The 26,123-nt window shown below is 47.6% G+C and overlaps 6 protein-coding genes across 9 annotated transcripts; 3 read left to right on the forward strand and 3 right to left on the reverse strand.

Annotated features, from left to right (window-relative positions):
• Nucleotides 1-19: 19 nt before the first annotated feature.
• Nucleotides 20-14,540, forward strand: LOC118513390 (glycerophosphocholine phosphodiesterase GPCPD1). Of its 3 annotated transcripts, none has more exons than XM_036059070.1 (7): nucleotides 20-783; nucleotides 2,373-2,664; nucleotides 8,337-8,674; nucleotides 8,741-9,514; nucleotides 9,716-10,183; nucleotides 10,259-10,405; nucleotides 12,841-14,540. In XM_036059070.1, the coding sequence occupies exons 2-7, from the start codon at nucleotides 2,418-2,420 to the stop codon at nucleotides 12,931-12,933; spliced, it is 2,067 nt and encodes a 688-aa protein (XP_035914963.1). In that variant the 5' UTR covers nucleotides 20-783; nucleotides 2,373-2,417; the 3' UTR covers nucleotides 12,934-14,540. The 3 variants fall into 3 exon arrangements, with proteins under 3 accessions (XP_035914963.1, XP_035914962.1, XP_035914960.1); XM_036059069.1 differs by having other exon boundaries at nucleotides 23-783; nucleotides 8,340-8,674; nucleotides 13,505-14,516; XM_036059067.1 differs by having other exon boundaries at nucleotides 24-783; nucleotides 13,505-14,516.
• On the reverse strand, nucleotides 3,828-5,501 carry LOC118513395 (CLIP domain-containing serine protease B15). Its single transcript, XM_036059076.1, has 4 exons — nucleotides 4,934-5,501; nucleotides 4,645-4,871; nucleotides 4,262-4,557; nucleotides 3,828-4,197 (listed from the first exon to the last, which is right to left on the reverse strand). The coding sequence occupies exons 1-4, from the start codon at nucleotides 5,180-5,182 to the stop codon at nucleotides 3,881-3,883; spliced, it is 1,089 nt and encodes a 362-aa protein (XP_035914969.1). The 5' UTR covers nucleotides 5,183-5,501; the 3' UTR covers nucleotides 3,828-3,880.
• Nucleotides 14,541-17,268: 2,728 nt separating the features above from the next.
• LOC118513397 (ribonuclease Oy) lies at nucleotides 17,269-18,506 on the forward strand. The gene is made up of 2 exons (XM_036059077.1): nucleotides 17,269-17,471; nucleotides 17,540-18,506. The coding sequence occupies exons 1-2, from the start codon at nucleotides 17,290-17,292 to the stop codon at nucleotides 18,387-18,389; spliced, it is 1,032 nt and encodes a 343-aa protein (XP_035914970.1). The 5' UTR covers nucleotides 17,269-17,289; the 3' UTR covers nucleotides 18,390-18,506.
• Nucleotide 18,507: 1 nt separating this feature from the next.
• On the reverse strand, nucleotides 18,508-19,925 carry LOC118513398 (UBX domain-containing protein 1-A). Its single transcript, XM_036059078.1, has 3 exons — nucleotides 19,767-19,925; nucleotides 19,073-19,684; nucleotides 18,508-18,997 (listed from the first exon to the last, which is right to left on the reverse strand). Exons 1-3 carry the CDS (start codon nucleotides 19,814-19,816, stop codon nucleotides 18,643-18,645), a joined length of 1,017 nt encoding a protein of 338 aa, XP_035914971.1. The 5' UTR covers nucleotides 19,817-19,925; the 3' UTR covers nucleotides 18,508-18,642.
• A 669-nt stretch (nucleotides 19,926-20,594) lies between these two features.
• Nucleotides 20,595-23,800, forward strand: LOC118513389 (general vesicular transport factor p115). The gene is made up of 2 exons (XM_036059066.1): nucleotides 20,595-20,824; nucleotides 20,915-23,800. Exons 1-2 carry the CDS (start codon nucleotides 20,747-20,749, stop codon nucleotides 23,474-23,476), a joined length of 2,640 nt encoding a protein of 879 aa, XP_035914959.1. The 5' UTR covers nucleotides 20,595-20,746; the 3' UTR covers nucleotides 23,477-23,800.
• Nucleotides 23,644-25,927, reverse strand: LOC118513399 (protein phosphatase 1 regulatory subunit 7). Of its 2 annotated transcripts, XM_036059079.1 has the most exons (7): nucleotides 25,784-25,927; nucleotides 25,572-25,698; nucleotides 25,301-25,499; nucleotides 25,084-25,212; nucleotides 24,845-25,007; nucleotides 24,472-24,780; nucleotides 23,644-24,402 (listed from the first exon to the last, which is right to left on the reverse strand). In XM_036059079.1, the coding sequence occupies exons 2-7, from the start codon at nucleotides 25,585-25,587 to the stop codon at nucleotides 24,229-24,231; spliced, it is 990 nt and encodes a 329-aa protein (XP_035914972.1). In that variant the 5' UTR covers nucleotides 25,588-25,698; nucleotides 25,784-25,927; the 3' UTR covers nucleotides 23,644-24,228. The 2 variants fall into 2 exon arrangements, with proteins under 2 accessions (XP_035914972.1, XP_035914974.1); XM_036059081.1 differs by lacking the exon at nucleotides 25,784-25,927 and having other exon boundaries at nucleotides 24,038-24,402; nucleotides 25,572-25,777.
• Between the last annotated feature and the right edge of the window lie 196 nt (nucleotides 25,928-26,123).

Below are 26,123 nucleotides of genomic sequence, written 5' to 3' on the forward strand. Positions count from 1 at the left end.
ACCTAGAGGCGCAGTCATTTTGCGTTGTTTTCGCTTTTCCCTATTGTTCTCCATATCGGTGTGGTGTGAGGGTTCCCTTACTCGTGCGCTTCGGTGCTTGGTGTATCAACGCAGCGCAGAAAATCGTTTGCGAGAACGATGGTCAGCCTGTGTAAATAACCGTGTTCAATCATTCGGAGCTGTTATCGGGTTGCGAGATTTCGTTACTACGGTGCGCAGTGCTCTATCTCGCATCGTGCCGTAAGCACTGTCCTTCCCGTGAAGAAAATCCTACGACAGCTGTTCGAAATGTGCTGATTTTCATTGTTCTCGCAAAAACGACACGTCACGGTTTTTGTGCTGCGGAAAGTTAATCAACAACCAACTGCTGCTGGTCTGCTGCCGCCAAGCCGAGACGGGACCGTTTTTGTTTTTCGCATCAATCAGTCGGTAGCAGTATCGGTCGCGCCATCGTACCACGATGAAAAGTGTTTTCGCAACCGTGCACCCGATCCGGTCGTAAAGTTTGATTCCATCATCCAAGTGGGCCGTTTTTTCTTCCATCCGCTCCCACCCGGTTTCCTTCGCGAGCTGGTTGTGTTATTAGTTTGAACCAAATTTAAGCAGCAACAAAGAAGTTTTTGTGTGCGTGTGTTTCTGTGCCCGAAACTGCATATATTGATATCGACGCGAAGTACGCAGTGTCTGAGGAAGCAACGGAAAAACGTAAACAAAGGATTATATCCGTCGCTTAATCTTTCGAACACGTCTTCCATCGATAGTCGAGGGTGTACCAAAGAAAAGGTAAGTGATGCAGGTGGGAAGGTATGATTGATTTTCCCCCTTCAAGGGACAAAGTGCAAGTGCGCAAAAATGAAGCAATTCCCTTTCCTAGGGCCACATTTTGCTGGTGAGAATATTGTGAGACAAAAAAAGCGCTCGATAGAGGTTATGCAAATTATGCAATTTCTGAGATACATAGCTCCATGGCCACCTTTTGAAGAAGCATTAATTATCCATGTGCTCAAGGATTACTAGAATCGGAGCAGCTTACCGATTGCGTTTCCATGGTTAAGTGGTCCTCGTTTAAACAGGAAGCCACTACCGCAATCTTCTTGAAGGATGTTCAGGTTGCTTCGGCTTATCACAACCACGAAATGGCGCGATACTTTGAACAGTAATTAAATACATCAGCGGATGTTGCGATTGATTACGCCCCCCCCCCCCCCCTCCCCCCCACGGAATGCAACGGAATGTAGCGACTACGGGAGTTTCGTTGGTGCACGAAGCAGAACAGACGGTAGGGTGGAGAAAGTGAATGTTTTGATCGGAACCGGTTTGTCGAGCTATTTCGTTGCTGAGCGCATGATCATTGGCGAGTCTGATTGGTTGTGATTGCCGACGGCATACCGCTGACCGTCACGTGACTTGAGACGGTTCTGTTTACGCTTCGCGCGCCAAATGAGGCACACGCTGCAGCTCGGTGGCAGACTCGGGTATGCACTTCCTGTTTCTCAGGTTGAATGGCCAAAAACAGCTCACCTCTACCAGCATTCATGCTTTCGTTCGTTCTGACTCAGATAATATTAGGCAACATATATTTAGCAGCATTTACTAGTAAACGCAAAGAATGAAACATCTAATCACCTCAGGTGGTTGGCAGTATCACTAAACATGTGCCATGATCTCAACTGGCCCATAGCAATGCTCTGCGAGACAACAATACCGCCTACCTCGTTTGGTTGTTAATGGACTATCGATTGTTTATCTTGTTTAGATAGTAAGCCTCTGGCGAATGAGTAGATTGTCTCATGAGCCGGTAATCGTAGGAATCCTTGACTGTTGTTGTCAACGCTCTGCAAATGTGGCCTCGCCTTCCAGTGAGGCTATTTCACCCAGAATAACGAGATGTGTTTGTTTGTTCACGTTGATAACATAAATACACGTGACGCTCGCCGTAGGTATACCTGCTGTTGACCGCGCCAGAGAGACTTCAGTACATGTGTTTATCAGCGTTCAATGGTCGTCTCGTGGTATCACGCAATGGACCATGAACGTGACAGCATGACTGTCCTAAGGACGCATAATTGTCCAACCACCTGGGCGATGGTTTGCTACGACAGCGCTTGGAATCGCTTTCCGGCGAACCATACCTCCCGGAAGCTTATAATTGTTTTCTGGCGCCATCGTCTTTCACGTCTTTCTGCGCCTATCCATGAGGTCGTTCATCCCGTCATACCTTTATCAGTATTCACAAACCCATGGTCAACAGTAATTGAAGTCAGCCAGAGGGCCTATCAGCTGCTGAAGCAGGATTCGATGCTTGCAAACCAAACCAACTGAAACCATTATCAAAATTTAAATTTTTCTTTTTCCATTTTTTCTATTTACAGATCTTTCTCCTTTCCTGCTTTAAATTACCCAACTACAACAGCACAATGCAGCGTTGGTGGTTTTTAGAAGAAAATGGTGATGCGAAGGATCCATCTACGTCCAGCTCCCAGAAGACGGATGGGTCCGCGAAGAAACCAAAGCAACCGACCCCTGTCGGCGATCGGCGGTACACGTTTCGTGTGTTGGTAACGTACGATTTGCTGAAGGATGAAACGATCGCCATTACGGGCGGTTGTGAATCCCTTGGCAATTGGGACCCGGACCAGTGTGTGCAGCTGCATCCAGAAAATGGTAAGTTAGAATAAGTCTCTGAGATGAATTTCTTAATGTATGTTTAGACGTGAATTGCCTTTAGAGAAGCAAAACGGGGTTGTTTCACATTACTTCTACTAAGCGTAGAAAAATTTGACATTGCAGTATACATACGACGCTATTAACACTTTTAAGATTCTGAGATCAGTCCTACTGAGTTAGTTGGAAGGACTATGAGGCCAACAAGTTATATCAATTTCAAGGTTCTTTACAACTACGACGATTTTGATGTTAATCATTTGGACTTGCTATTTATCCTGTTACTAAATATATGAGCAGGAGTTGTAAGTTCGAGAGGGTTAGACCGTTTTAAGGTAGCCTAAGTAAACAGCATGATAAGTGAAAAAAATAATGGTGATAATAATTTTAATACTAGAAATCTCACCTATCTGAGATCAAGCCCCATTGCCGACAATATTTAAAATAAAAACTATAAGAAGCAAGATCACGTCCTTCAAATGCAGACCTTCCATATCAACTGCCACGTGCGTGTGTAATGATTGACATCAAGGTCTGAGCCCCAAGCTGAGCTTTTACGTTTTTCAACAAACGCCCAAACTTTAAAATTTAATGGGTTAAGCTCCCCGATCTACCAAGGGACCACACGTTTTTCGGTTAATAATTCATATTTTATATCACACGTCTATGGGTCTCAATTATCTGCATTGTGATCTTCATACTAGTTGGCCTTCGTTCAGGGAAGCAGGTGACCTTTCAAAATCTTGACATACACTTCAGTGTTCATCAAAGTTCGTGCTTCTATATAAATAAACGACAATTTTAAACCATTGAACGTTACTGAGCCAGTCATCGTGTCACTAACCGGATAAACCTTATCTTGTCCTGAAAATCCACAAGTTTTAACGACTGCTCTTTAAACCATCTCTAGCCAAATGATCTTCTCGGTACACTAATGTCTTGTATTCCCCACGCGGTACTTTATCGATTAATAGATTGATGTATATAATGACCGTTCTGTTCGTAGTGTCCATGGATGAAAGTTTTGTCCCACAACTTCGGTGAAAGCTACAACAGCTGCATCTTTTTATGACCACAACAATATATTAATTATTAATTAACAGACTGAACCAGGTAAAGCAAAGTTTTAGCTTTCTCTTATGAATTTGCTTACCAAAAACCAGTACTGCTCTTACCCATTCCATGACATCTGTCGCCTTTTTATTGCCTATCACGCCTACAAATATTGTTCCACGAACATGACAGTCTCCATCCAGTCTAAATATTTTGCAACATTTGTGTACACCCCCGGCAAATCTTCCGTACCACAAAACCGTGCTCCGAAGCTGACGACACCCACGAGATACCAGCCACCGGCAACCTCTCGCATCAGTGGTCCACCGGAATCGCCCCGACACGAGTCAGCACCTTGCAATCCACCGATACACAGTTGCCGGTCGGTGAGGGTAACGTTTGCCACGGCATACACCGAATTGCAGGCATCATTTTCCAAACCAGGGAGGTCCACGTGTTTCTGTATGTCGCTAGGCCTTCCTGAAGAACGCATGCACACACAGTTTAGTAAAGTATCAAGCAGTAACGGTGCCACCACACTTACTCTCTTCTGTCTCTCCCCAACCGGTGACGGTGAAGATTTCATCCGCTACCGGAAGCTGTTGGATGGCGAGATCAAAGGGCAAACAGATGGGACGTACATAGTCGTTGAACGTGACATCGGAAGCGAGCCGTAGGATGCAGATATCGTTCGGGCGCGAGTTGTTGTGCATGTCGTAGTCGGGGTGCGGTATAATCGATTCCACCGCGTAGTCTTCACGGCAGATGACCTCATCATCTTCCCCCGTGGTACAGTTATCCGGACTGCTCGTGTTGAACTCGTTGAAACGGACGTACAGTCTGAAAAGGGGGGAATGTTGCATTATTCGTCCGGTGCATTCGAACACAAACACGCTCGTAGCCTGCTGCTCACAACAATCAACTCACAGCTTCCAGTTTGGTTTGTCTACGGTGCAGTGTGCAGCCGTTATCACATACCGCTCCGAAACGAGCGCACCGCCACACTTTGGCACGGTTCGATTTCTGCCAACGTTATAGAACAGCAGGGCAGCCCACGGATGTACGCCTCGTTCCGTCTCTTCGCCGAAGTAGATTCGATCGGCTATTTGCTGAGCCCCGCACGTAGGTGAATTGCCAAACTTTGGACAGCACAGCTATAACGGACGCAGAGAAGTTATTTCGGAGCGCAGTTTTTGCTTGGTCTTTGGACACTCACCAACGGGATAGGCTTCTTCCGCATGGGAATCTTCATTTCGCCGCATTGTAACGTTTCCAGATAATTCGTATCGTAGTGCGAAAAGTCAGGGCTTTGCAGGATCTTCCGCACATACGAACAGTTCTTCACCGGCTCACAGATGCCCGCCGTACCGGACGGCGTTTTGCACGCATCGCCACTGTTGAGCGACTCGCCGACCACAGCCAGCACCAGCGAGAAGGACACGATCGAACAAACTAACCACCTCATTGTGTACCGTGCAACTAACGTGCTAGGCAGCAGCACGCCACGGTACGCAAAATAATAGCCCCGCAAGATTATCAACGCCGTCTTGCCCCACTGACGAGACCGGTTGTTGTGCGGGATCGCGGCCCGTGCTTGATAATGATTTCACCAATATAATCCAAAACCCAGAGAAACCCGCAAAGTCCACCAATACGTGCAATCGCGAATTAAACACCCCCGGTGTACGGTGCGAATGAAACCGTCTCTCCGCTAAATGATCCGGTAGAGAGGCGCGATTTGGTGCTTCCCATCGCCAGTCTCTGGGAAGAAAAAGATAGACAGTGAGACAAAATTGATCAACAAAAAAGCGCGATCTTACTACGCGTAGGACTTAATCCCGCCGAGGCCCGGGAGGCTTGCGGTGATGTGCAGATAAGGTGCGGACCTATGACGATCAAGTACGAACGTATGGTTGTATGGCTGTCCCTGGTGGGAATTCCCCGACCTGCAGTAGTAGTTTTATGTTTATTTGTTTAACGCATGCCATCTTCCCCTGCCGGTGCTTTACATTTGGATTGCCATCGCTTTCTTTGCGCCGGTCATTTCGGTCCAGAGCGAACGGGAAATACCACCCGTTTTTTATCAGCCTGTCATGACCATTCGCTTAATCCATTTATACTTGAACCGATTTGTGTAAAGCACACTCGGTGTTAACACAAATAAAACTCCCCGCTGAAGAAACCTGTTTTACTGAGATTTGTGTCCGAGTTTGGGGAGAGCTATATATCAACTCATTAAGATTTATTTCAATTTACTTAACGAACGATTTAAGTAGAAAACCCGTAACACAAATCAATTGACTGCAAACTTAAGAAGCTTTGCTCCCACGCCGGTTCATTGACTCCATGTCCACGTGCTAATGACAGACATTCAGTCAAGTTCAAGATCACACCTCCCGCCAGCACGACACGAACCGTACGGGCGTGATTGGATTATTAGGGGAGTTCTTCTACCGTCACGCAGGTTTGCTTGACCCCAATCAAGTAGTATGTTTCACTACATTGGCTCGTCGCGTCTCGTACGTTCGCAACCTGAAAAGAGCAGCAAATCATATTATTGTCTGCGCTCTGTTTGATTGACCGCTTTCAAGCACCACGCAACAAAGGGAGGGGGTGAATCCTCCCACCGAAATGACAATGGTTTACACTTTGCCGACAAGGCGTTGATTGGCTAGCTGCCCTTTTCCAGAATAGAATAATAGGGGGCCGTGGGTGAATTGTGACAGACGGGATATTACTTTCATCCAGACACGGTCTGTACATTGCATGATGGTGCTCTTTTTTACGGCGATTTGTTCAGCTTCCCTTTTGCGTGATGAAAATTAATGGAGGCTACAACCGGTAGTGACCCATTTTCATAACTGCTCCTCCAATATATGTCACCGGAGGCCCATTGGTAGATGCGACAGCAGTTCCGGACTTCACACAGCAGGATCGGGTTTCAAAACCCATCTGGGCTGTTCCCGCATAGTAAGGGCTTGACTATCCAACTATGTGGTATCAATAAGTCTAGTAAGCCAGAAACCGCAGGCTTGATCATCTAAGAGGTCGTTAGACCGAAAAAGACGTATTAATATGCCGAACAAGTCCTTACAAGGATCGATTTGTTCTGATAAGTTATAGAATATTCCAGTCGCTGCTCAGTTCGTTTAACATCCTCAGCCTTTATATGGCAAAACTTAGCCACAAACTTCTAGCTTATGAACAATCGTAAAGGCAATGAATTTTAAGATCCACACAAACCGTAAAAGCTATTAAGCTTTCACCATTTACGTCAGCGTCATTTAGCTTTACCAACGGCTATTTCGTTCTTGACAAGGACCAACGGCGATCTCTTTTTTGAAACTTACATACCAAATTAATCAAAGGTCAAAGGTCAGCACCGACAACAACATTGATGTTGAGTTACGCGCACGGGTGCTGGCTGCCAACCGGTCATACTACAGCCTGAGGAAACTTCTCCACTCTAAATACCTGTCACGACGGACGAAGCTGGGACTGTACAGAACATTTATAGTCCCAGTACTCACATACGCCTCTGAGACATGGACTCTGTCCAAAACTGACGAAGCCCTCTTAGCCGCGTTCGAGAGGAAGATGCTCAGAAGGATTCTTGGCCCCCTTATGTGTGGAAGGACAATAGAGGAGCCGCTACAATGACGAGCTCTACGAGCTGTACGATGATCTCACCATCGTGCAGCGAATTAGACTCGCCAGGCTCCGGTAGGCTGGTCACGTCATGAGAATGACACCGGACGACCCAGCCCGTAAAGTCCTTTTAGGCCGTCCACACGGACAGAGGAGGCGTAGTAGGCCCAAATTGAGATGGAGTGATGGCGTTGATGCTTCCACCAGAACGGCCAGGATAATGCAGACCGCAAAGTGGTTGTAGCGCCTGATAATCGAATCGAATCGTACATGGAAATCGTTTCCACAATTTATTTGCATTATTCTTCATTTTCTAAGGAATAACTGCAGTGTCTCTCTCTCTCTCTTTCTCTCTCTCTTCTTGGTCTAACGACCTCTTAATGTCATGCTTGCCATTGCTGACTTACTAGACTTAATGATAACACGTAGTTGGATAGTCAGTCCTCTCTACGGCGGAACGGTCCAAATGGGATTTGAACCCCGGCTCCTGCCGTATGAAGGCTGGCAAAGTGACTGTAAAGTATAAAGAGTAATAATACGCTCTGTGTATCGTGTATGATATAAACTCAAATAAAAAATGGTAAAAAGTGTAAAGGAAACCTCTCGTAAAACTGTACAATTGATCGTACACCTTCCTTTAGTGAAACGTCTGCATTTTTAAACGATTGCGATTGTTGCACACCTCATCAAATGCTGTGTCTCTTCCGGCGTGCTCGGACCGCCGATAGTGAATTAAATTGCATGTACACAATTTGATTCGATTCAGCACGAGTCACAACTTTCTAGGGGCGTAATTCAATTGCGACAATATGCATAACGAGCTGTTTGAACTGTACCTTCGTTGCCTGGCGTGCCGTGTAGGCATCTAGTGATTTTATTGTATAACAAAAATATTCCGAGCACCTGCTCATCGTACAAAAGTTGTACGTATTATGCAAACTAAATTATACTTTTGTTTCATTTATTTCCAGAAGGTGATAGAAATATCTGGCGGCTTGAGACGGAGCTACCTCGTGATGCTTCTGTGAAGTATCGTTACCTGATCTGTTCGGTCGATCCAACCAGCGGAAATGTGCACGTACGGCGCTTCGAAACGCACATCGTGCCCCGACAGGTGCCAATCGATCTGGCGGACGAGGATGTTAATGTCGGCAAGGAACAGCCAAAGGTTGACCTGTTTGGCGATATCGATGGTAACATTAAGCTGGACAAGGGCTGGCTCACCACCGAAACGATTATGCAGTTTAAGTTCTTCGATAATCCATTCTCGGTAAAGGAGCGCATCAAGAACCGTTTGCTGTATGTGAAGGTAGGAAAGCTCATTGTGCTCCCCCATTGTGGTAAAACCTTAATGTGTTCACATCTTTCTTTGTAGATAACGACGATGAATTTACGCATTAATGCGGAATCGCAAAATCTATCCTCGCTGCTGGAAGAATCACTTTCGAACGACACGCGTGAGAATGGTGCGGAATCGGCGACCACCTACTCCTTCACGGAGGTGACCTCGCTTCGCAATCCGAATTCCTGCTATGAGCAACAGTCACAGTTCGGTTGTCCGTACCACAAGGACGATTTTCTCATCTACAACGTAACGGTGGCCGAGCCGGAAAATGTGGCCTACCTAGTCGATCTCTACACGTACAGTTCCAAGTCGAAGGAAGACGAACCACCGTACCATCTGGGCTATCATTACATTCTACCGAACTTCCTGAAAAAGTCCGAAGGTGTCCTGGAGCTGCCGGTCACCTGTGCTACCAAGCATCGTCCACTCGGCATGATGCGAATCGAGTATCTGAAGATAACACCGCTACTTCCCTCGCGGTGCACGCTAGAGCGTTCGTACATCCGGTACTGGAACAAGCGTTGGACCGGGCTGGACGTGGGCCACCGCGGATCCGGTACCAGCTTCAAGGCGAGCGATGGCAATGTGATCCGTGAGAACACGATCGCCTCGCTGAAGAAGGCAGTCGCGCACGGTGCCGATATGGTGGAGTTTGATGTGCAGCTTAGCAAGGACTTGGTGCCGGTGATCTATCATGATTTCGATATCTACGTGTCGCTGAAGCGCAAAACCACGCTCGAAACGAACGATATGCTGGAACTGCCGATGCGCGAGCTAACGCTAGAACAGCTCAGGAACCTTAAGGTAAATGTAGAAAAGTGTTCATTTCCCCATCCTAATCGGGCTCTAGGGTCACACGTTTCCTGTTGTCACCATTGTGGACCATTGCTTTCAAATATTACTTAACGCCACCTTCTGAAGCTCAAGTGCACACTCTTGATAAAATGCAAACCTCCCCCCAATCCGCCGACTCAATCTCTCCACAAATCCCTTCGCCGGGTACAGGTCTATCACGTGGTGGAGGGTAGATCTCGTGAGGCCAAATTCTTCGACGAGGACCTGGAAGAGCACCAACCGTTCCCTCAGCTGGCCGAGGCGCTCGATCAGATCGATCCACACTGTGGCTTTAACATCGAGATTAAGTGGTCCCAGAAGCTGAAGGATGGCCGGATGGAATCGGAACTGACGTTCGATTCGAACCTGTACGTGGACTGCATACTGCGCGTGGTGCTGGAAAAGGCCGGCAACCGTCGGATTGTATTTTCGTGCTTCGACGCCGACATCTGCACGATGCTGCGTCTCAAGCAGAACCTCTACCCGGTAATGTTCCTGACGCTGGGCGTAACCAGCCGGTACCCGAGCTACCACGATCCACGCTGCAATTCGATCGAGATGGCCGTGCGCAATGCGTATGCCACCGAGCTGCTGGGTATTGTGGCCCATACCGAGGATTTATTGCGTGATCAAACACAGGTAAGCGTTGGGAAATGGGGTGGCGGTTTTTTGAAAGATTTGTTAAACCACCACTCTGTGGCACCACATTTGCAGGTGAACTTGGCGACCGAGAAAGGGCTAATCATATTTTGCTGGGGCGATGACAATAATTGTAAGGATACGATTAAGCATTTAAAGAGTCTCGGTATCCACGCCATCATCTACGACAAGATGGACATTTACTCGGACAAGGCGGTTAAGGTAAGTAAACGGTGGCGAATCTTTCACATTCCGACACTCTGGCGATCGGCCACCTTCCATGCACGATCGCTTGCCAAATTTTCTATTTTTGATGATACGATCGTTCATTTTCTCTCGAAACGCTTCTCCAGCACTGTTCCATTCATTGGCTCCAATCAATTGATTGCTAAAGAAAGTTGCTTGCTGTTTTCTTTTGTATGTTGAGTTTTGATTTGCGTTTTGCTATTGATTGCGTTTGCAGTTATTTGTAATGTGTTTGTGTGTGTGTTTTGAAGTGTTTTATGCATATTAAGGGGGTGTTTCGTAGATTTTATATTTCATACATTTTTTATGTTTTTCATATATTTTTGAATCAACTTAACCTTTTTTTTACGATTTCTTGAATAGCTTATGTTTTTTTTATTGATATAAAAAACTTTAAAAAATGGATCAAAATGAACAAAAGGATCTAGAGCGTAATATACATTTTTTCATTCAATAGCAACGGCTTGGTCGTAGTGCTGTAAACAAAATTATAATAACAATACAAATTGTTGTTCCGCATATTCAAACATTTGGACTTTATCCTTAAATCTTTATAAAATTGTAGAACAAAAACAAAAATGTCAACGAAACCGTCAATAATTCGCAGGAAGAATTCCAACATATTTGAGAAGTCACCGGCAGTAAACGGTGGTATAGATTCAAAATTAAATAGGGATGGGCGCTCCGGTCCGGAATCACGATTCCGATCCGATCCAGCTTATAAATGAGTCCGATCCGATCCGAAAGAACGATTCCGACCAGTTCCGGAAACGTTTTGATTTCGGACTCGCTTTTGATTCCGGACTCGTTTTGATTCCGGACTCGTTTCGATTCAGGACTCGTTTATGATTCCGCGCTTCGGATTCCCGTTCTGCTGCAAATGTATTTCTTGCACACTGTTCTACGTTATCTCCTCTCTTCTTTGTCCTTGCCAGACGGTTGCTGGGTGGTATAATTAACGGGTAGAATTTTGGAGGCGACGGAGATTTCCTCTTCTTTTTTTTACTTTCGCTTACTTTGTTTCTTTTTCCTTTAACAGCGGCTGCTTACTCAAACTTGGCAAATTTGTTTGGGTGTATAAACTCAAACCTTCAAGTGATTTTAAGTCCATGCCTTTTTATTGCTCATGCATATGCTTTCTATTCAGTCGTTAAATATGTTTCCGGCCCCTATTGATGACGGAGCGCGGAATCAAAAACGAGGCCGGAACCAAAATGATTCGGAACCAAAACGAGTGCTGAATCAAAACGAGTCCGGAATCAAAACGAGTCCGGAGTCAAAAACGAGTTTGTTTCGATGCTGATTTTTTTTCTTAATTCTCTAATTGATACCTGATTTTTTATACATAAGTTTTGACTGATTTATTGTGAATAGTTTAAAACATGGGCTGATAATGATTTTTCGGCTTTGGTAATTCCAGCAATACCTTGCTTTGGTAATGCAAGTGTAACCTTCGGTAATGGTCATACAGATCGTACGGGTCATACGGGATCAGTATGTTTCCTGCCACAGGGTGCGGTGCCGATCTTCATATGGCAAAATCTGCATAAGGCTTTGCACATACATCCCCAGCCAGCTCTGCAACCCCCCCCCAGCCTCCCCCCCCCCCCCCCCGGATAAAATAAACCGGAGCGCGGAATCATGATCCGGACTCGACTCCGGCGGGGGAGCGCTCCGGGCAGATCCGATCCAGCAAATAGTCGGATCTGCCCATCCCTAAAAGTAAACAAGAAATCGTCATAAGAAACGGTGGGGCAAATTCAACACTTATCTTGAAAAGTACTCCTATAGATCCGATATATATTGTAGTGTTTAGAATGTTATGTATTTGGTGTGTATGTTTGCAAGTTCAGTTTCTTTCTCGTATGAAAACATCCTTCGGTCTCATCATTTCTCACCTACTTGTGAAGTTTCCATACCAAGGAGCAAAAACCATGTCCTGTATCTACTCAAATAACTGCCTTTAAAGCTTTTGAAGATTAAAATCCCGCCATTGAAAGGTCACAAAAAATGACTGATTGCTCATCTGTAAGTATATCTGCTGGTAGCTTAGAATTGCACCACCGTCCTTCGTGTTTTCCATCAACTTATTTTTGTCGTCCATTTGATTTGTGCTGTTGTGAGCGTTTTAGTTCTTTTTTTGTGTTACTATTGTTGTTTAATGTATGTTTTCTTCTTCTGATCAAAAGTTCATCATAGTTCATTCTCTGTCGCATACTGCCACGCGTACGTGCCATGTATTCCGTTCCGGCTGCAGCATTTGTTGGACATTCCATACATTCTTTTCCCACCCCAAAAGCGCTTTTCATTGCTTTTCACCACAACTTCATCCACAGGATCGTGCGATGTATGTATAGTGTTCCTTTCTTCTCTTCTCTTTTTGTCTCTCCCTAATGCGCTGGTCATTGCAGGTGGCGGAGGGTGAGGGTGCTGTTAGTGGGAACAGCAGCGAGGGTGTTACGGTATCGCAACAACCCACTGTTTGTGGTGCTAATAAGCAATAGGATTCTAGATCCTTTCTACTACTACTACTAACGCGACCTAAAGCAGCGCCCTGTATGGTTGTGGTCATTGTGCTGTGTGTCTATGTACCGTGTTTCGTTCTCGTTCCCCTTCTACACTTCCGGAAGATCGTCTTTGTCCCGTCCCTTCTACTTGTTCCAGTTTACACCATATCTGCATTACTTGTACGCGGACCGAAGCTGCCTTCCTAAATTGAGTGTTGTTCCATGTCTTGCTTGGGGATTCAGTTATTGTGCTGTGTCTGTTTTATCTATTATTTCGAAAAAGATGTTTTTGCACCATACGTTTTACGGATTGCCTTGCTACGTGTAGTGACGTGAGAGTGATAAGTTTCGTAAATGTATGCGATGTTAGATAGAAGATTTATATTATTTATTGCGTATTGTGGCTGTAAACAGCGCAGCATCTAGCTTGAACTCGACATTCACAAGAGAAGAGCCGGGAAAATGTTTAAAGAAAGCGACGATCGAGTCATTCTTTGGAAGGAACAAGAACCGTTCTTTGTTTTGCAATAATATCTTTCTAACACATCTTTTCCACCACCCCATCCAGGAGAGTGTATTTTTGGTTGGAGCCCGCGAATCGCAAGCAGCATTGCTGCAGCAGATTAACATCGAGAACCGCTACGAGCAGACGAATCAGCACGAGTTTCTAACCGAGTCGGACGTACGGCTGTGCACGGATAAAGCGGCTTCCTCCACCGGGTCGGCACTTTCCACCTCGACGCCATCGATTTGAGTTTCTACAACACGCTTTTAAATCTACTACCCAGTGCAGATCATGCCTTCAATCATGTTTCCTGTGGAGCAAATTTATTTTCGATCATAGTAGCATGTTTACTCGTAAATGAAAAAATGTTGAGCAATTTGATGCGAATGATGTGTTGGAGGAGAAAAGAAAAACCTTATCGTTAAACGGATGGTTTGTGTTAGTGGAGAGATGATATTTCGAATTTATTTACAACCAAATGGGGGATGGGATGGCAATAATTAGCACCAGAGCGAGCCATTTTACATGAGATTGATATTGATGTGGGAGGGGGGGGGGGTGTTTTTTTGTTTTTCATTTTTTCTTCTTCTTGCTCTTATTAATCACAACGCCTAACAGCCGGATGTGTGCACCAAATGCGGGTTCAACGTAGGAAAGGAATTTTACTCTAGTAATAGGTGGAAACACTTACAAGAGCGCAATAAGCAATCCCACTTTCGTGCAGACAGTAGTTCTTTACAGCTATACCGGCCTACGAAAGCGCAATGTATCAGAAGCAAAATCTAGCCAAATTTCAATTTTTGTTTTGTCTAGAACGTAATGAGAGATTAAATTTAACAAGCAGAGTTTCCTTTCCCTTGCGGATTGATGCTGTGTTAGGGAAATTATTGTAAAAAAAAAGAAGAACAAGCAGCCGAAGCAAAGGGTTCTATCTAGTATTTAAGCACAAAAACCAACAAGTTTCTTATTACAATTATGGTTTGTCTAGTGTAAGTTGCTGAAACTATAACTCTATCCCATTTTATGAGGCTTTTCAATTAAATACATAAAACATAAGCTGCTGGTTCACATCTCAGTTTGCACGTTTGGGGCGAAACAAGTTAAGGATTGCTGTTTAAGATAGTTAATCTGCAACACTTTCAATATCACATAAGTACTTATCTACTTGTTAAAAATCTAGGATGACCCAGACTGAGGTACTACTAGTACCGTAAAATTCTCCGATTGAAGTTTGTCCAAAAAATCTGGTGATCTCAAATTCTAGTTCCCAGCGCCATAAACCACTGATTCCGAGAGATTATCATATCGGGTAAGATATACTACTTTTTCTTCCGTTTCTGATGCATCTTCAATTGCAGTTCTCTTTACCTGCTTTGGACCTAGCAAAACAAGTTGTGGCGACCAGAGCACCCAGAGACTTGAAAAGCAAAAAATATTAGCAAGTACACGTACCCGCGCGCCATCTAGTAGGAATCGAACAAAGTACGAGGAATTGCACCATGGGTAGAATCGGGCGAAAACAATAGAGTTCTCGGGAAGACTCCAGACTGGACAACTCTGGAAAAGGACATGCAAGGCGGAGGAGGATTTTGGATACGGGCAGGACGCTATATAAACGGCTGCAAATCCGTATCAGAGTTCAGTTTCGTCCCGATCTCGTTGGGGCTTTGGTGGACTTTTAACCAAGTTCATTGAGAGCTTCCTTACGGACATTTAGAGTACAAATAGGTACCGAACTATCCAATCCCTCCCTACACACTGGAGAATGGCGTTCCGCATCGGGCCATTCTCTCTCCAACCCTTTTCCTCCTCAGTATGGAATCCCTTTTTTGAAAAAGCCGACCGGCTGACCAACGAAGGTCGGCTCCGTCCGGCCGAACCGCACAGCTCTCTTTTGCGCCGTAATGCCATCCGCTTCACTAATGCAATAGTCGCTCAACACTGGAACACCACCTGGCACAACCTAGACCTCTCCACAAAACTCCGCTCTATCAAGCACAACACTGCCACATCCAACGAGTCCTTACCCGCCTTCACATTGGTCACACCCGCCTGACACACTCCTACCTTCTCGACAGATCCATTCCTCCACTTAGCAGCTTCTGTGGCGTCGACATTACCGCCCGCCACATCCTTACCGATTGCCATCGATACACTACACACTGAGCGACCTGCCAACTTGATACCGACCTAGCCATCATACTATCACCCGACAAACAACAGCAGAACAGCCTCATCCGATTTTTACACATCAGCAACCTGTACCGAGAACTATAAATTCGTAGTTTTCATATTTCACGAAGCATAAGCTAAGCCATACTCACAATAGTTTTTACCACACATATGTAACAACAAGGACAGAGGAGGCGTGGTAGGCCCAAATTGAGATGGAGTGATGGCGTTGATGCGTCCGCCAGAACGGCCGGGATAGCGGATTGGCAGACGACGGCGCTAAACCGTGAGCGGTATCGAGGATTGTTGCAGCAGGCCAAGACCGCAAAGCGGTTGTAAGTATGTAACAATAGACAGGAAAGAGACGAATGAGGTCTCAAAGATCCAAAGCCTCTATAAATAAAGGGAAAAAAATTAGTTTCGTCCCGACCACGACAAGGAAACCTCGTGGAAAATCTCCCGGAGGATCACCTGGAAGGATGGAAGGAAGGACGAAGAGAGCAGGAAGGAGCAAGTAGAATTCCCTCCCCGGACAATCCTAAAGGGAAATCAACGTAGGGGTATTTTGTATTATCATCAAGTACTTACTTACTTACCGGCGCTTACTACAATCGCTTCAGGGTCTTGGCCTGTTGCAAGAATCCTTGATATCGCTCACGATCCAGAACCGTCGTCTGCCAATCAATTATCCCGGCCGGTCTGGCGGACGTATCAACGCCATCACTCCATCACTGTTTTTCCGTGTGGGCGGCCTCAAAACACTTTACGGGCTGGGTTGTCCGGTGTCATTCTCATGACGTGACCAGCCCACCGGAGCCTGGCGTAGTCTAATTCGCTGCACGATGGTGAGATCATCGTACAGCTCGTAGAGCTCGTCATTGTAGCGGCTCCTCTATTGTCCTTCCACACATAAGGGGGCCAAGAATCCTTCTGAGCATCTTCCTCTCGAACGCGGCTAAGAGGGCTTCGTCAGTTTTGGACAGAGTCCATGTCTCAGAGGCGTATGTGAGTACTGGGACTATAAATGTTCTGTGCAGTCCCAGCTTCGTCCGTCGTGACAGGTATTTTCAGTGGAGTGGAGTTTCCTCAGGCTGTAGTATGACCGGTTGGCAGCCAGCACCCTTGCGCGTAACTCAACGTCAATGTTGTTATCGGTGCTGACTTTTGATCCCAGACAGGTGAAGTTTTGGACGACTTCGAAGGAGCGGTCACCTATCTGTACATCACCCCTGCGTGGATCAGTGTTAGCTCCAAGGCGAGGGTTTAGTACTCGCTAGCTCGATCCTTTGGTAAGCTTCTGCTGCATAGGAGAGCCTCAAACCAAAGCGTATGTGAGGATCTGGATTGATTTATAGAAGATTGTCCCCAAAGTTTCCACCTCCGAGTCACGGATGGTGTTCTCACTAACGCCAGATCAAGTACACGCACCAGAAGACGATTGACAGTTCGGTGGATCGCTAAGGACATAGGGTAATCACGTGAAACGTCGGTAAAATTGGGTTATTATTCTGGCCCACATCTCAAGCAAAATTTACCAAAGTTTAAAAAATGTAATCAAATTCGCTTGATAACGATGCTTGCGCATCATTCGTCGATCGAACGAAAGTCGACCAAAAGCCGTGCTTATCGCTACACCCTTCGGAAACGGCCAAACACATTCTTCGCATTCCTTTTTGATGGCTATTTACGTCACTGGTCTATTTACGATCGCAACGCACTCGTGTCAGGATCAGGTAACGCGCCGTGTGTCAGATCGCACACAGTTGCAAGCCGCTGCGTCGATCGGTAGTGTAAACATGTTGCTGAGAATTGTTTGTGCTGCAGTTTTGGTGCATTTTTGTCTTGCCGCACCAAGCGGGTGAGTTGAAAGCGATCTTTGCCCGGTCAGTGTGGTGAGGCTTTATTGCATTTGCTTCATTGTTCCAGGTACGAGCATGAAGATTCACGGGAAAATTCGATCACCATCGTAGATCAGCAGCATCCGTTCGATCTACTCATCTTCACGCAACGCTGGCCAATCACCGCTTGCTACGAGTGGCGTGAAACGGGCAAGGGTCACATCTGTGGCCTACCCTCGCCGGCCACCGTCTGGACGATTCATGGCATTTGGCCGACAAAGTGGAACACAATCGGACCCGCCTTCTGCAACAAATCGGCCATTTTCGATCCATCGCAACTCGCCCCGATCGAGCAGCAGCTCAAGGAGCATTGGCTGAATGTGGAGAAAAACAAGCCGGACGATTCGCTGTGGGAGCACGAATGGTTGAAGCACGGCACCTGTGCCGCCGAAACCATCGAGCAGCTCAACACGGAAAGCAAATACTTTCAGCAGGGACTTACCTGGCTGGAGCAACATTCGGTCGATGGCGCTTTCGCCGCGAGCGGTGGCATTCAGCCCGGTTACAATTACAGCCTGGCGACACTCAACAAAGCGCTGGTTGCATACTACGGAAAGAATGTGGCGATCGAATGCTTCTACGATCACAAGACGCGCCAGCAGCTGCTGAACGAGGTGCGCATCTGCTTCGACAAGCAGCTTCAATCGGCAGATTGCGATGGCATTGTGGGGCTGGAACGTACGGCATTGCCCGAATCGCGGGTTGCCACGGTCATTAGCAACTGTAACGGGGCCAAGTCCATCTTCATTCCGGCCAGTGTGCCGGCCGATATGCAACCGAAGGTGAAACGTCCCGAAACGGTGGTGTACGAACGGATTACGGAACGAAAGGATGGTCAACAGCAATCGTACGAGTTTGTCGAGGTAATTTTAGTGTAAATTTTGTGCCCGGGAAGTTGACTGGACCGATTGCAGAGCCAAAGAGGATAAGGAACAGCACGTAGAATTATGTGTTCGGACGATTAATAAATCTCCTCACCAATTGGGAACAGCAATGTACCAGCCTTTCGCGATCAAAGAGATCGTTTTTACATATCGTTTATACCGCAGATAGATCACAAACAACCGAATCGAACCGACAATCGAACCGTATTGGTTAGAGGGAATTTATACAAACAGCTTACTCTTACGTCTAGGGTGCCTTCGTTACGATCAGTACTGCGTTCGGCACAAGGCCGAGCTTGTCCAGCGGCATGTCGTACTCTTCCTCGCTGAACACCTTCTTCGGGAAGTTGGTCATCAGTCCGAAGGACGCATCGACCGAGTCCATCTTTAGCTGCACGAACAGCCGCACCGCGGCCAACTGCTCGCCGGCCTGGAACGTTTGCACGAGCTGCGTACCGTCCATCATACGGATCGCAATCTTGGCCGTGGTGTAATTTTTCGTCTCCGCCGGTTTCGATGGTGTGGTGGACGTCGGGTTGGGCGTAGCGACCGGCAGTGGTGGGCTGCTCGTTGTGGAGGTGGGTGATACGGCAGTGGTTTCCCTAGAAGCGGTACGAGAAAGCAAGAGTTATTACACTTGGCCAAATAGGTCGCTCAAGAAGGATGCTACTAGCTACCCGGAATCTTTCGCCTTGCGGGCAGCCCGATCGGCCTCAATCTGAGCCCGGACGCGATCCCGTGCCTGCTGGCTTTCCAGCTTTTCGCGCTTCCGCTGGTCCATCAGCTTCTTCATCTCCTGTTCCTCCATCTTGCGCCGCGCTTCCAGCATATCCTTGCCCGACTTGATGCGCAGCCGCTCCCGCTCCATCGCTTCCTTCTTTTCGTTTTCCTCGCGCTCCTGCCGCTTGCGGCGCATCTTCTCCTCCAGCAGGGCGAGCTGTGCCTTCTTCTCCTCCTCGGTGAGCGGTTTCTTCTCCTCGGTCGACTCCGAGAAGCTGCTGTGCTGCGTTTTGGCCGCGTGGAATTCGACCTCCTCCTGGGATTTGAACAGCTTGCCACACTCGTCACATTTGAGCGATTTCGCTACAGCCGCGGCCGATTGGTCGTCGGTCGACCCTCCTGCCGGTGTGTCGGTGGTGGTGGGGTCCGTTGCTTCGGCTGTCGAGCTGGAACTATCGCCGGCAGGGCCGGATGCCGCGGGTGGTGGCAGTGGTTCATCGGCGTGTGCCAGCAACCATTCCATCGCCTGTTCTACACCTTTGTTGTTGGTCACTTCGAGAGCCCGTTCGCTGCAAAAGGAACAGCAGTTAGCACCGGGGACAGGTTTTTTTTGGGGAATGAGTTGAGCTTTTGGCCCCGCGCTATGCTTACGCCTTCTCCTTGGGGAATCCCATATCTATCAGCGTTTGAATATCGGACATGGCTACGCTTAAAACAAACTATTCGAACTAGCACTGGGTTAATTAAAATCAGTCGGAGATGTCTCCGCTTTTTGTTGCAATCACGGTAATGTGCAATTTTCCTGTAAACCAAGGTATGTAGATATAGAAGGTAGAGTTGTTTAGAGCAAATTGACATTTCTCGACCTGACATAACAGTTCCGAGGTGATCAAGGGGAAGGGTATTGAGAAGTATGACGGCAGCGTCGGAGGAGGCGCCGGTGGTGGTATCGCTTGCGATTTTTTGACGAAAAATGCAACCAAATATCGTCAATCGTCTGTGGGACAATACTTAATATGCGAAGATGACCCATAAATTAGCGAAATTGCTCAAAGGACTGAGAATCGAGGCTGTTTGTTCATGTTGGTAGCCCTATACCATATGTTTTTGTAAACAAACTCTGACATAACTCGACTAAAATGTCGCCCTGTCAAATCGATAAAAATCCACCTTCTAAATACATACACCTTGCTGTAAACCAACAAACACCGCTGAGTTTGACAGTTGTTGATACAATCATCGTGACAGCTGGCAAATGTCAATTTCAAACTGCCCTGCGTGGATCACCAAACGATGAGTTTTTGCGATTTTTGTGCAATATTTCACCACATTTCCACAATTCCGGAGTTTAAAACATGCTTTTCGTGACAAAGAAATGCAATTGCAAGCATTCATTACCACCCTCGAACAGATGAATGAACCGTTTGTTTGGGTTCCGCCCGATTGGAGCGCCCGACCATCTGTCAAAACAGTCAAAACAATCTTGCCACCGAAAATATTGACGTGTACCATTCCTCGGGCAGCGAACGGAAAGCAAGTTGTGGAGTGAAAATTAATAGTTTCGCTTGAAAGTGTAGCAGGGCAGTTAGTGGGTGGGAGGGGTCTGCTGTCCATCTCCTAGCGCCACCAGGATGAACTTCCTCAAAAGTGGCCTGCAGACTGTGCTCGGTTCACAGCAGCCGAACCAAGCACCGAGCGGTGCCGAAACGGTAAGCTTATCGTTCCCGCTGACCGGGAGAACGAACCCTTGCACCCCGGTGGCCATTCGGAACTAACATATTGAGGGCTCAACTTTGCAGGTGGAACTGTTAGTGGAGCGAGTAACATCGTCCACCTTGCTAGATGACCGACGGGATGCTTGCCGGGCGCTGAAAGCGCTGTCGAAAAAGTATCGCATCGAAGTGGGCATCGGTATGAACGCGATGTTGCAGGTGCTCGAGACGGATCGCACGGATTGCGAGATCATTGGCTACTGCTTGGACACGCTGTGCCATGTGACGTCACCGGAGCAGTTCGACGAGGAGCAGGACAATCCGAACGTGACGGCTAACATCGGTGAACAGTTTACGGAAATTTTCATCAAGAACTCCGACAACGTGTGCCTGGTGCTGGGCTGCCTGGAGGAGTACGACTTCCGTGTGCGGTGGGCAGCGATCAAGCTGCTCACCAATCTGCTCGCTAACCGACCAAAGGAAATACAGGAGATAGTGCTCGTCAGCCCGATGGGCGTGTCGAAGATGATGGATTTGCTGATCGACAGCCGGGAGGTGATACGGAACGATGCGCTGCTGCTGATGATACAGCTGACCAAGGGAAACGGTAACATACAGAAGATTGTTGCGTTCGAGAATGCGTTCGATCGGTTGCTGGACGTGATCAAGGAGGAAGGTTGCTCGGACGGTGGTATCGTGGTGGAGGACTGCCTCATACTGATGCTGAACCTGCTGAAGAACAATCCCAGCAACCAGCAGTTCTTCAAGGAAGGATCGTACATTCAAAGGTTGGCTCCGATGCTGGAGCTGTCCACTGACCAAGACCAAGCGGGGATGAGCCCACAGAAGGTTTCCAATCTGCACTGTATGCTGCAGGTGGTAAGGGCGCTTGTGTGTCCCAGCAATCCCCAGCAGGTCATCAGCTCATGCCAGAAAGCGATCCGAAGTTCCGGATTGCTGTCCGCAATCTGCAACATCATCATGGCGAGCGGTGTGCCGCCGGATTTGCTGATCGAGACGATCAACACGATCGCGGAGGTGATCCGGGGCGATGGGCAAAATCAGGATTATTTCAACTCGTTCGTTGCACCGTGCGATCCACCCCTGTCGGCCATCGTGCTGCTGCTAATGTCGATGGTGAACGAGAAGCAACCGCTCTCGTTGCGCTGTGCCGTACTCTACTGCTTCCAGAGCTATCTGTATCGCAACGAAAGTGGCCAAACATCGCTCGTCAAAACTCTGCTCCAGTCTTCGGAGCAATCGACCGCCATCACCAGCGGCCAGCTGCTCTGCCGCAGTCTGTTCAGTACGGACCCGCTGTCGAACTGGTTTGCGGCCGTCTCGATGAGCCACGCGCTGCTGGAAAACCCGGCCCAGAAGGAGCAGCTGCTGCGTGTGGTGCTGGCCACCTCGCACACCAGCAAGCCGGTCTCGCTGCTGGAACAGTGCAACCAGCTGCTCCAGCAGGCGCACTGCAAATTCCAGAGCAAGGTCGGTCTGCTGATGCTGCTGTCCGTGTGGTTGAGCCACTGTCAGCTAGCGGTACGTACATTCCTCTCCATCCCGGGCACGGTCGCCTACCTGACCGGGCAAATATCCGCCAACGAGCACGGCGACAACGAGTATCTGGTGCAGGGCCTGTGCGCCTTCCTGATGGGCATCTGCATCCAGTTCAACGATAACAGCGTGCAGGAGCATCAGCGCGAGTTCCTCTGCCAGCTGCTGGTGAAACGCATCGGGCTCGACACGTACAACAAAAAGCTGGGCGAGGTGTCCAAGCACGAAAACTACAGCAAATCGGCCAAACAGCCGCAGATACGCATTGCGGCCACCACCGATCTGCTGTTGGATTATGAGTTCTGCCGCCTGTTTAAAGCGCTCGAAGCGGTCATCACGAAAACGGTGAACGGGTTCAGTTCCGGGGGAGAAAACATCACCGAGCTTACCCTCAGCCAGGAAGCGTCCGGTCTGGTGGCACAGTACAAAGACATCATCCGGGAGCAGGATGCGCGGCTACAGTCGCTCCAGCAGCAACTCGCGCACACCGAAGCGAAGCTGCACGAGCTAACCGGTGCGCTGGACCAATCGCAAACCAGCAACCGCCAGCTGCAGGATCAAAACATACTTCTCAAGGCACAGCTCCAGGCAGCGTCCGACCTGCGTCAGCAAACCCTTTCCTCCTCGGCCTCTTCCCCGCTCCACCTGCTGCCGGCACAGGGCGATCGGCAGGAAGCGCTCGAGAAGCGGCTTTCCCTGCTGACGCTCGAACAGCAGACGGATCGTTCGAAGATCGCCTACTACGAGTCGGAAAACAGTCGCCTACTGAGTGAGCTGGAGCAGCTGCGAATGCGTGTTGCGGCGGCCGAAAGCAAAGCGAACGAGTCCGGCACCGAGCTGGACAAGCTGCGCAAGGACCAGGAAGATCTGCTGGAGCTGCTGACCGATCAGGAGAGCAAGATGCAACGCTACCGGATGGAGCTGAAGCGGGCGACCGGCCAATCGTTCGACGAGGACGACGACGAGGACGATGAGCTGCGAGCGATCGAGGCAAACGATGGCGAGAGCGGCAAGGAAACCGATTCCACCAATCCTACCACCACCACCACGACCAACACCTCCTCCAACTATCCGGGAGGATTTGTGTGTTAACTAGCGCCATAATCGGTTTTGGCGTTCTTTCGTATTATTTTCGCTTCTAAATAGCCCCCTCCGTCGCACACACATACACTTTGGCCAATGCAATATAGCGCGCCAATAGAGCTGCTTTTCGATCACAAACAAATCGCGAGAGGTTCTGGGTTTTTTTGCTACACTTCTTCGACATGATTTTACCCGTAACGCGCGATAGAGGCCCGGCTCAACAACTATTCATCTGCCCTTGTTTATGTTTTAAGTCATGTTAGCGTGTTCTTCAAGTTTAGTAAAGTGAATGAATAAAATGTCACTAAGGCAAATAATTATTTGTATGCAAAATTCAATGGTATTTCAATTAATCTAGCCTTAAAGTTAATGTTTCTGCTCATTTTGTGTAGGCATAATTTTTCATCTCTATTTGGACTCATCACGCCTTCTTTGAGCACTTGGATGGTGTGAAAAAAAAAACTGTTAGAGCCGGGTTGTTTGGTGTCTTTAACATGAAGTTACATGGGCCACTAGAGTCTGGTGATTTTCTGGCTTTCTGACTCAACAGAACGGTCCAGATGAGAGAAGAAATCAGCCAGAAAGACCCCACACTCGTAAACCACCAGGCGGCTCCATCATTCCAACAGAAGCTTCCTTTTTGTGCCTTAAACTAATGATCCCTATGTCATCTGATTTGTAATACAACTACAATACCTAATACAATCAATTGTTAATGGGGCTTAGCTGCATTTAATACCCATTTTACCCCCAGTACACTACTAACGGCACAGTGTCGCATCAATCTTTTGCAACCAGGGCACGGCAAGCTTCAGCTTTCGCCGATAGTTGACATCGCTCGCTACCGGATTGCGCTCGAGATAGACCGTCGCCAGCCGCTTATTGTTGGCCAGCCTATCCACGCAACCCCATTCCGATACGCCGTTATCGTTCATCTAAAAGAAAATGGACCATTCAGTCTCATCGGAGAGGGGTGGTGCCGGTTTGCAGCCACTCGTACATACCCAAAACTCTTCCAGCGCTTCCAGATGCTCAATGTTTTCGATCCGCTTGATCCGGTTCTTTGCCAGATCGAGCGTTTCGAGCTGCTTGTTTTGGTCCAAATTTTCAATCGTCTCTATACCATTTTCCGACAGATACAGCTCCGTCAGATTAACTAGCCGGTCCAGATTTTCGATCTTGGTCAGCCGGTTACACTGCAAGCTTAAGCATTCCAGCTTCACCAGCTGGTCGAGATTTTCGATCTTCGTTATCTTGTTCTTGCCCAGGTACAGGTGGGTCATGTTGGTAAGAGTGTCGAGGTTTTCGATTTTCTGTAAATGGGAAGAATTATGCATCAGTTGAGCGATCCTTACGCCCGGGATCAACAACACCTACCCGGATCTTATTATCGCCCAGCTCCAGCATGGTCAGGTTGGTGAAGTGGCCCAGATTTTCAATCACCGATATGCGGTTAGCGCACAGGAACAGCTTCCGCAGATTGGTCAGCGCGGACAGGTTCTTGATCTGATGCAATCGATTGAAACTCACATCGAGCATCCTTGGAAGAAAAAAAAAGGAAAATGAAGAAAAGGTAAGTTTTTCCGCTCAACTGCCATTGCCACGGTTTAACCCACTCAAGATTAACCAGTTGGTCCAGATTTTCCAGCTCCGTTATCTGATTGTCGTACAGCTCCAGCTCGACGAGGGACGTTAGATGGTCCAGATTTTCAATCTTTTTTATCAAATTCCAGCGTAGGTACAGTCTGTAAATCGAGGTTTGAATCTTACAATGAGTCATGATCGCTCGTTGCGGTGAGCAGGGATTTCCCCCACACGATAGCGCCCACATACCGTTCAAGCTTTGTTAGCGGTTCGAGGTTCTCGATCTTCCCGATGCGCCCATGATTCAGATCAACCTCGGTCGTTTCCGGATCGATCGTAATTACGTCCTCCATTTTAACGATCTCATGTTCGGCTACCTCGCCCGCACCCGGTGGCCGTTCCTCTTCCTCGACCGTGGGAGAATCGGCACGCTGTTGCTCTTGTTGATCTGGTGGAATGTAACCGATTGGTTAGCATTAGATGCCCACAGTGCCATTATGCTGCTGGCCAGCATTCATACCTTCGTTTGCACTCATTCTCGAGACGGACGATCAATACTTTTCGATCAGCACCGAAAGAACGCCGGATGGAATTGTTTTCGAAGGAAGCGTTTTTGCACTGGGAACTACCGCTTTGCGTCAAACAACCTGTCACGGAACATCATATTTATCAAACACGAGTAATATACCGATTTGGTGTGGGGAATTTCCCCGTTTTTCCGCACACACTTACACTGCAAGCGGCAAAATGCTACCAAAAATTGTAAAAATTACAAAATGTTGACAATCGGTATACGCTGCTCTGCAGCTGTTGCGAATCAAATCCAAAGGGTCCGATCATACAGTGTTTTGATGCCGCCATGTTGCCATGGAGATTGACATTTGGGATGCGTTTGCTCACATAGCCTCAAACCCTGTCGATTGAACAAAAATAGCTGACAATTTTTTTTATTATAAAAAATTAAATAAAAACTACTTTTGAGACATTCCGAAACTCTTTAAGCTAAATACTGCAATTTAAAACGCACAAATGATATGACAAGACGAGTACGTACGTGACCTCACCTGACAGT

Source organism: Anopheles stephensi, chromosome 3 (assembly GCF_013141755.1).
Source record: "Anopheles stephensi strain Indian chromosome 3, UCI_ANSTEP_V1.0, whole genome shotgun sequence".
Lineage (NCBI taxonomy): Eukaryota > Metazoa > Arthropoda > Insecta > Diptera > Culicidae > Anopheles > Anopheles stephensi.

Excerpts from the sequence above, each read along its gene's own strand:
- LOC118513390 (XM_036059067.1), top strand. The coding sequence starts at position 2,418 with ATGCAGCGTTGGTGGTTTTTAGAAGAAAATGGTGATGCGAAGGATCCA. Across the intron at positions 2,665-8,336 it reads GCAGCTGCATCCAGAAAATG|AAGGTGATAGAAATATCTGG; the intron begins GTAAGTTAGAAT and ends ATTTATTTCCAG. Across the intron at positions 10,406-13,504 it reads ACTCGGACAAGGCGGTTAAG|GAGAGTGTATTTTTGGTTGG; the intron begins GTAAGTAAACGG and ends CACCCCATCCAG.
- LOC118513395 (XM_036059076.1), bottom strand. The coding sequence starts at position 5,182 with ATGAGGTGGTTAGTTTGTTCGATCGTGTCCTTCTCGCTGGTGCTGGCT. Across the intron at positions 4,872-4,933 it reads GGAAGAAGCCTATCCCGTTG|CTGTGCTGTCCAAAGTTTGG; the intron begins GTGAGTGTCCAA and ends CGTCCGTTATAG. Across the intron at positions 4,198-4,261 it reads TTGGGGAGAGACAGAAGAGA|GAAGGCCTAGCGACATACAG; the intron begins GTAAGTGTGGTG and ends TGCGTTCTTCAG.
- LOC118513397 (XM_036059077.1), top strand. The coding sequence starts at position 17,290 with ATGGCTATTTACGTCACTGGTCTATTTACGATCGCAACGCACTCGTGT. Across the intron at positions 17,472-17,539 it reads TGTCTTGCCGCACCAAGCGG|GTACGAGCATGAAGATTCAC; the intron begins GTGAGTTGAAAG and ends TCATTGTTCCAG.
- LOC118513398 (XM_036059078.1), bottom strand. The coding sequence starts at position 19,816 with ATGTCCGATATTCAAACGCTGATAGATATGGGATTCCCCAAGGAGAAG. Across the intron at positions 19,685-19,766 it reads GGATTCCCCAAGGAGAAGGC|CGAACGGGCTCTCGAAGTGA; the intron begins GTAAGCATAGCG and ends TTCCTTTTGCAG. Across the intron at positions 18,998-19,072 it reads CGCAAGGCGAAAGATTCCGG|GGAAACCACTGCCGTATCAC; the intron begins GTAGCTAGTAGC and ends TACCGCTTCTAG.
- LOC118513389 (XM_036059066.1), top strand. The coding sequence starts at position 20,747 with ATGAACTTCCTCAAAAGTGGCCTGCAGACTGTGCTCGGTTCACAGCAG. Across the intron at positions 20,825-20,914 it reads CACCGAGCGGTGCCGAAACG|GTGGAACTGTTAGTGGAGCG; the intron begins GTAAGCTTATCG and ends TCAACTTTGCAG.
- LOC118513399 (XM_036059079.1), bottom strand. Across the intron at positions 25,008-25,083 it reads GACCAACTGGTTAATCTTGA|GATGCTCGATGTGAGTTTCA; the intron begins GTGGGTTAAACC and ends TTTTCTTCCAAG. Across the intron at positions 24,781-24,844 it reads TGGGCGATAATAAGATCCGG|AAAATCGAAAACCTCGACAC; the intron begins GTAGGTGTTGTT and ends TCCCATTTACAG.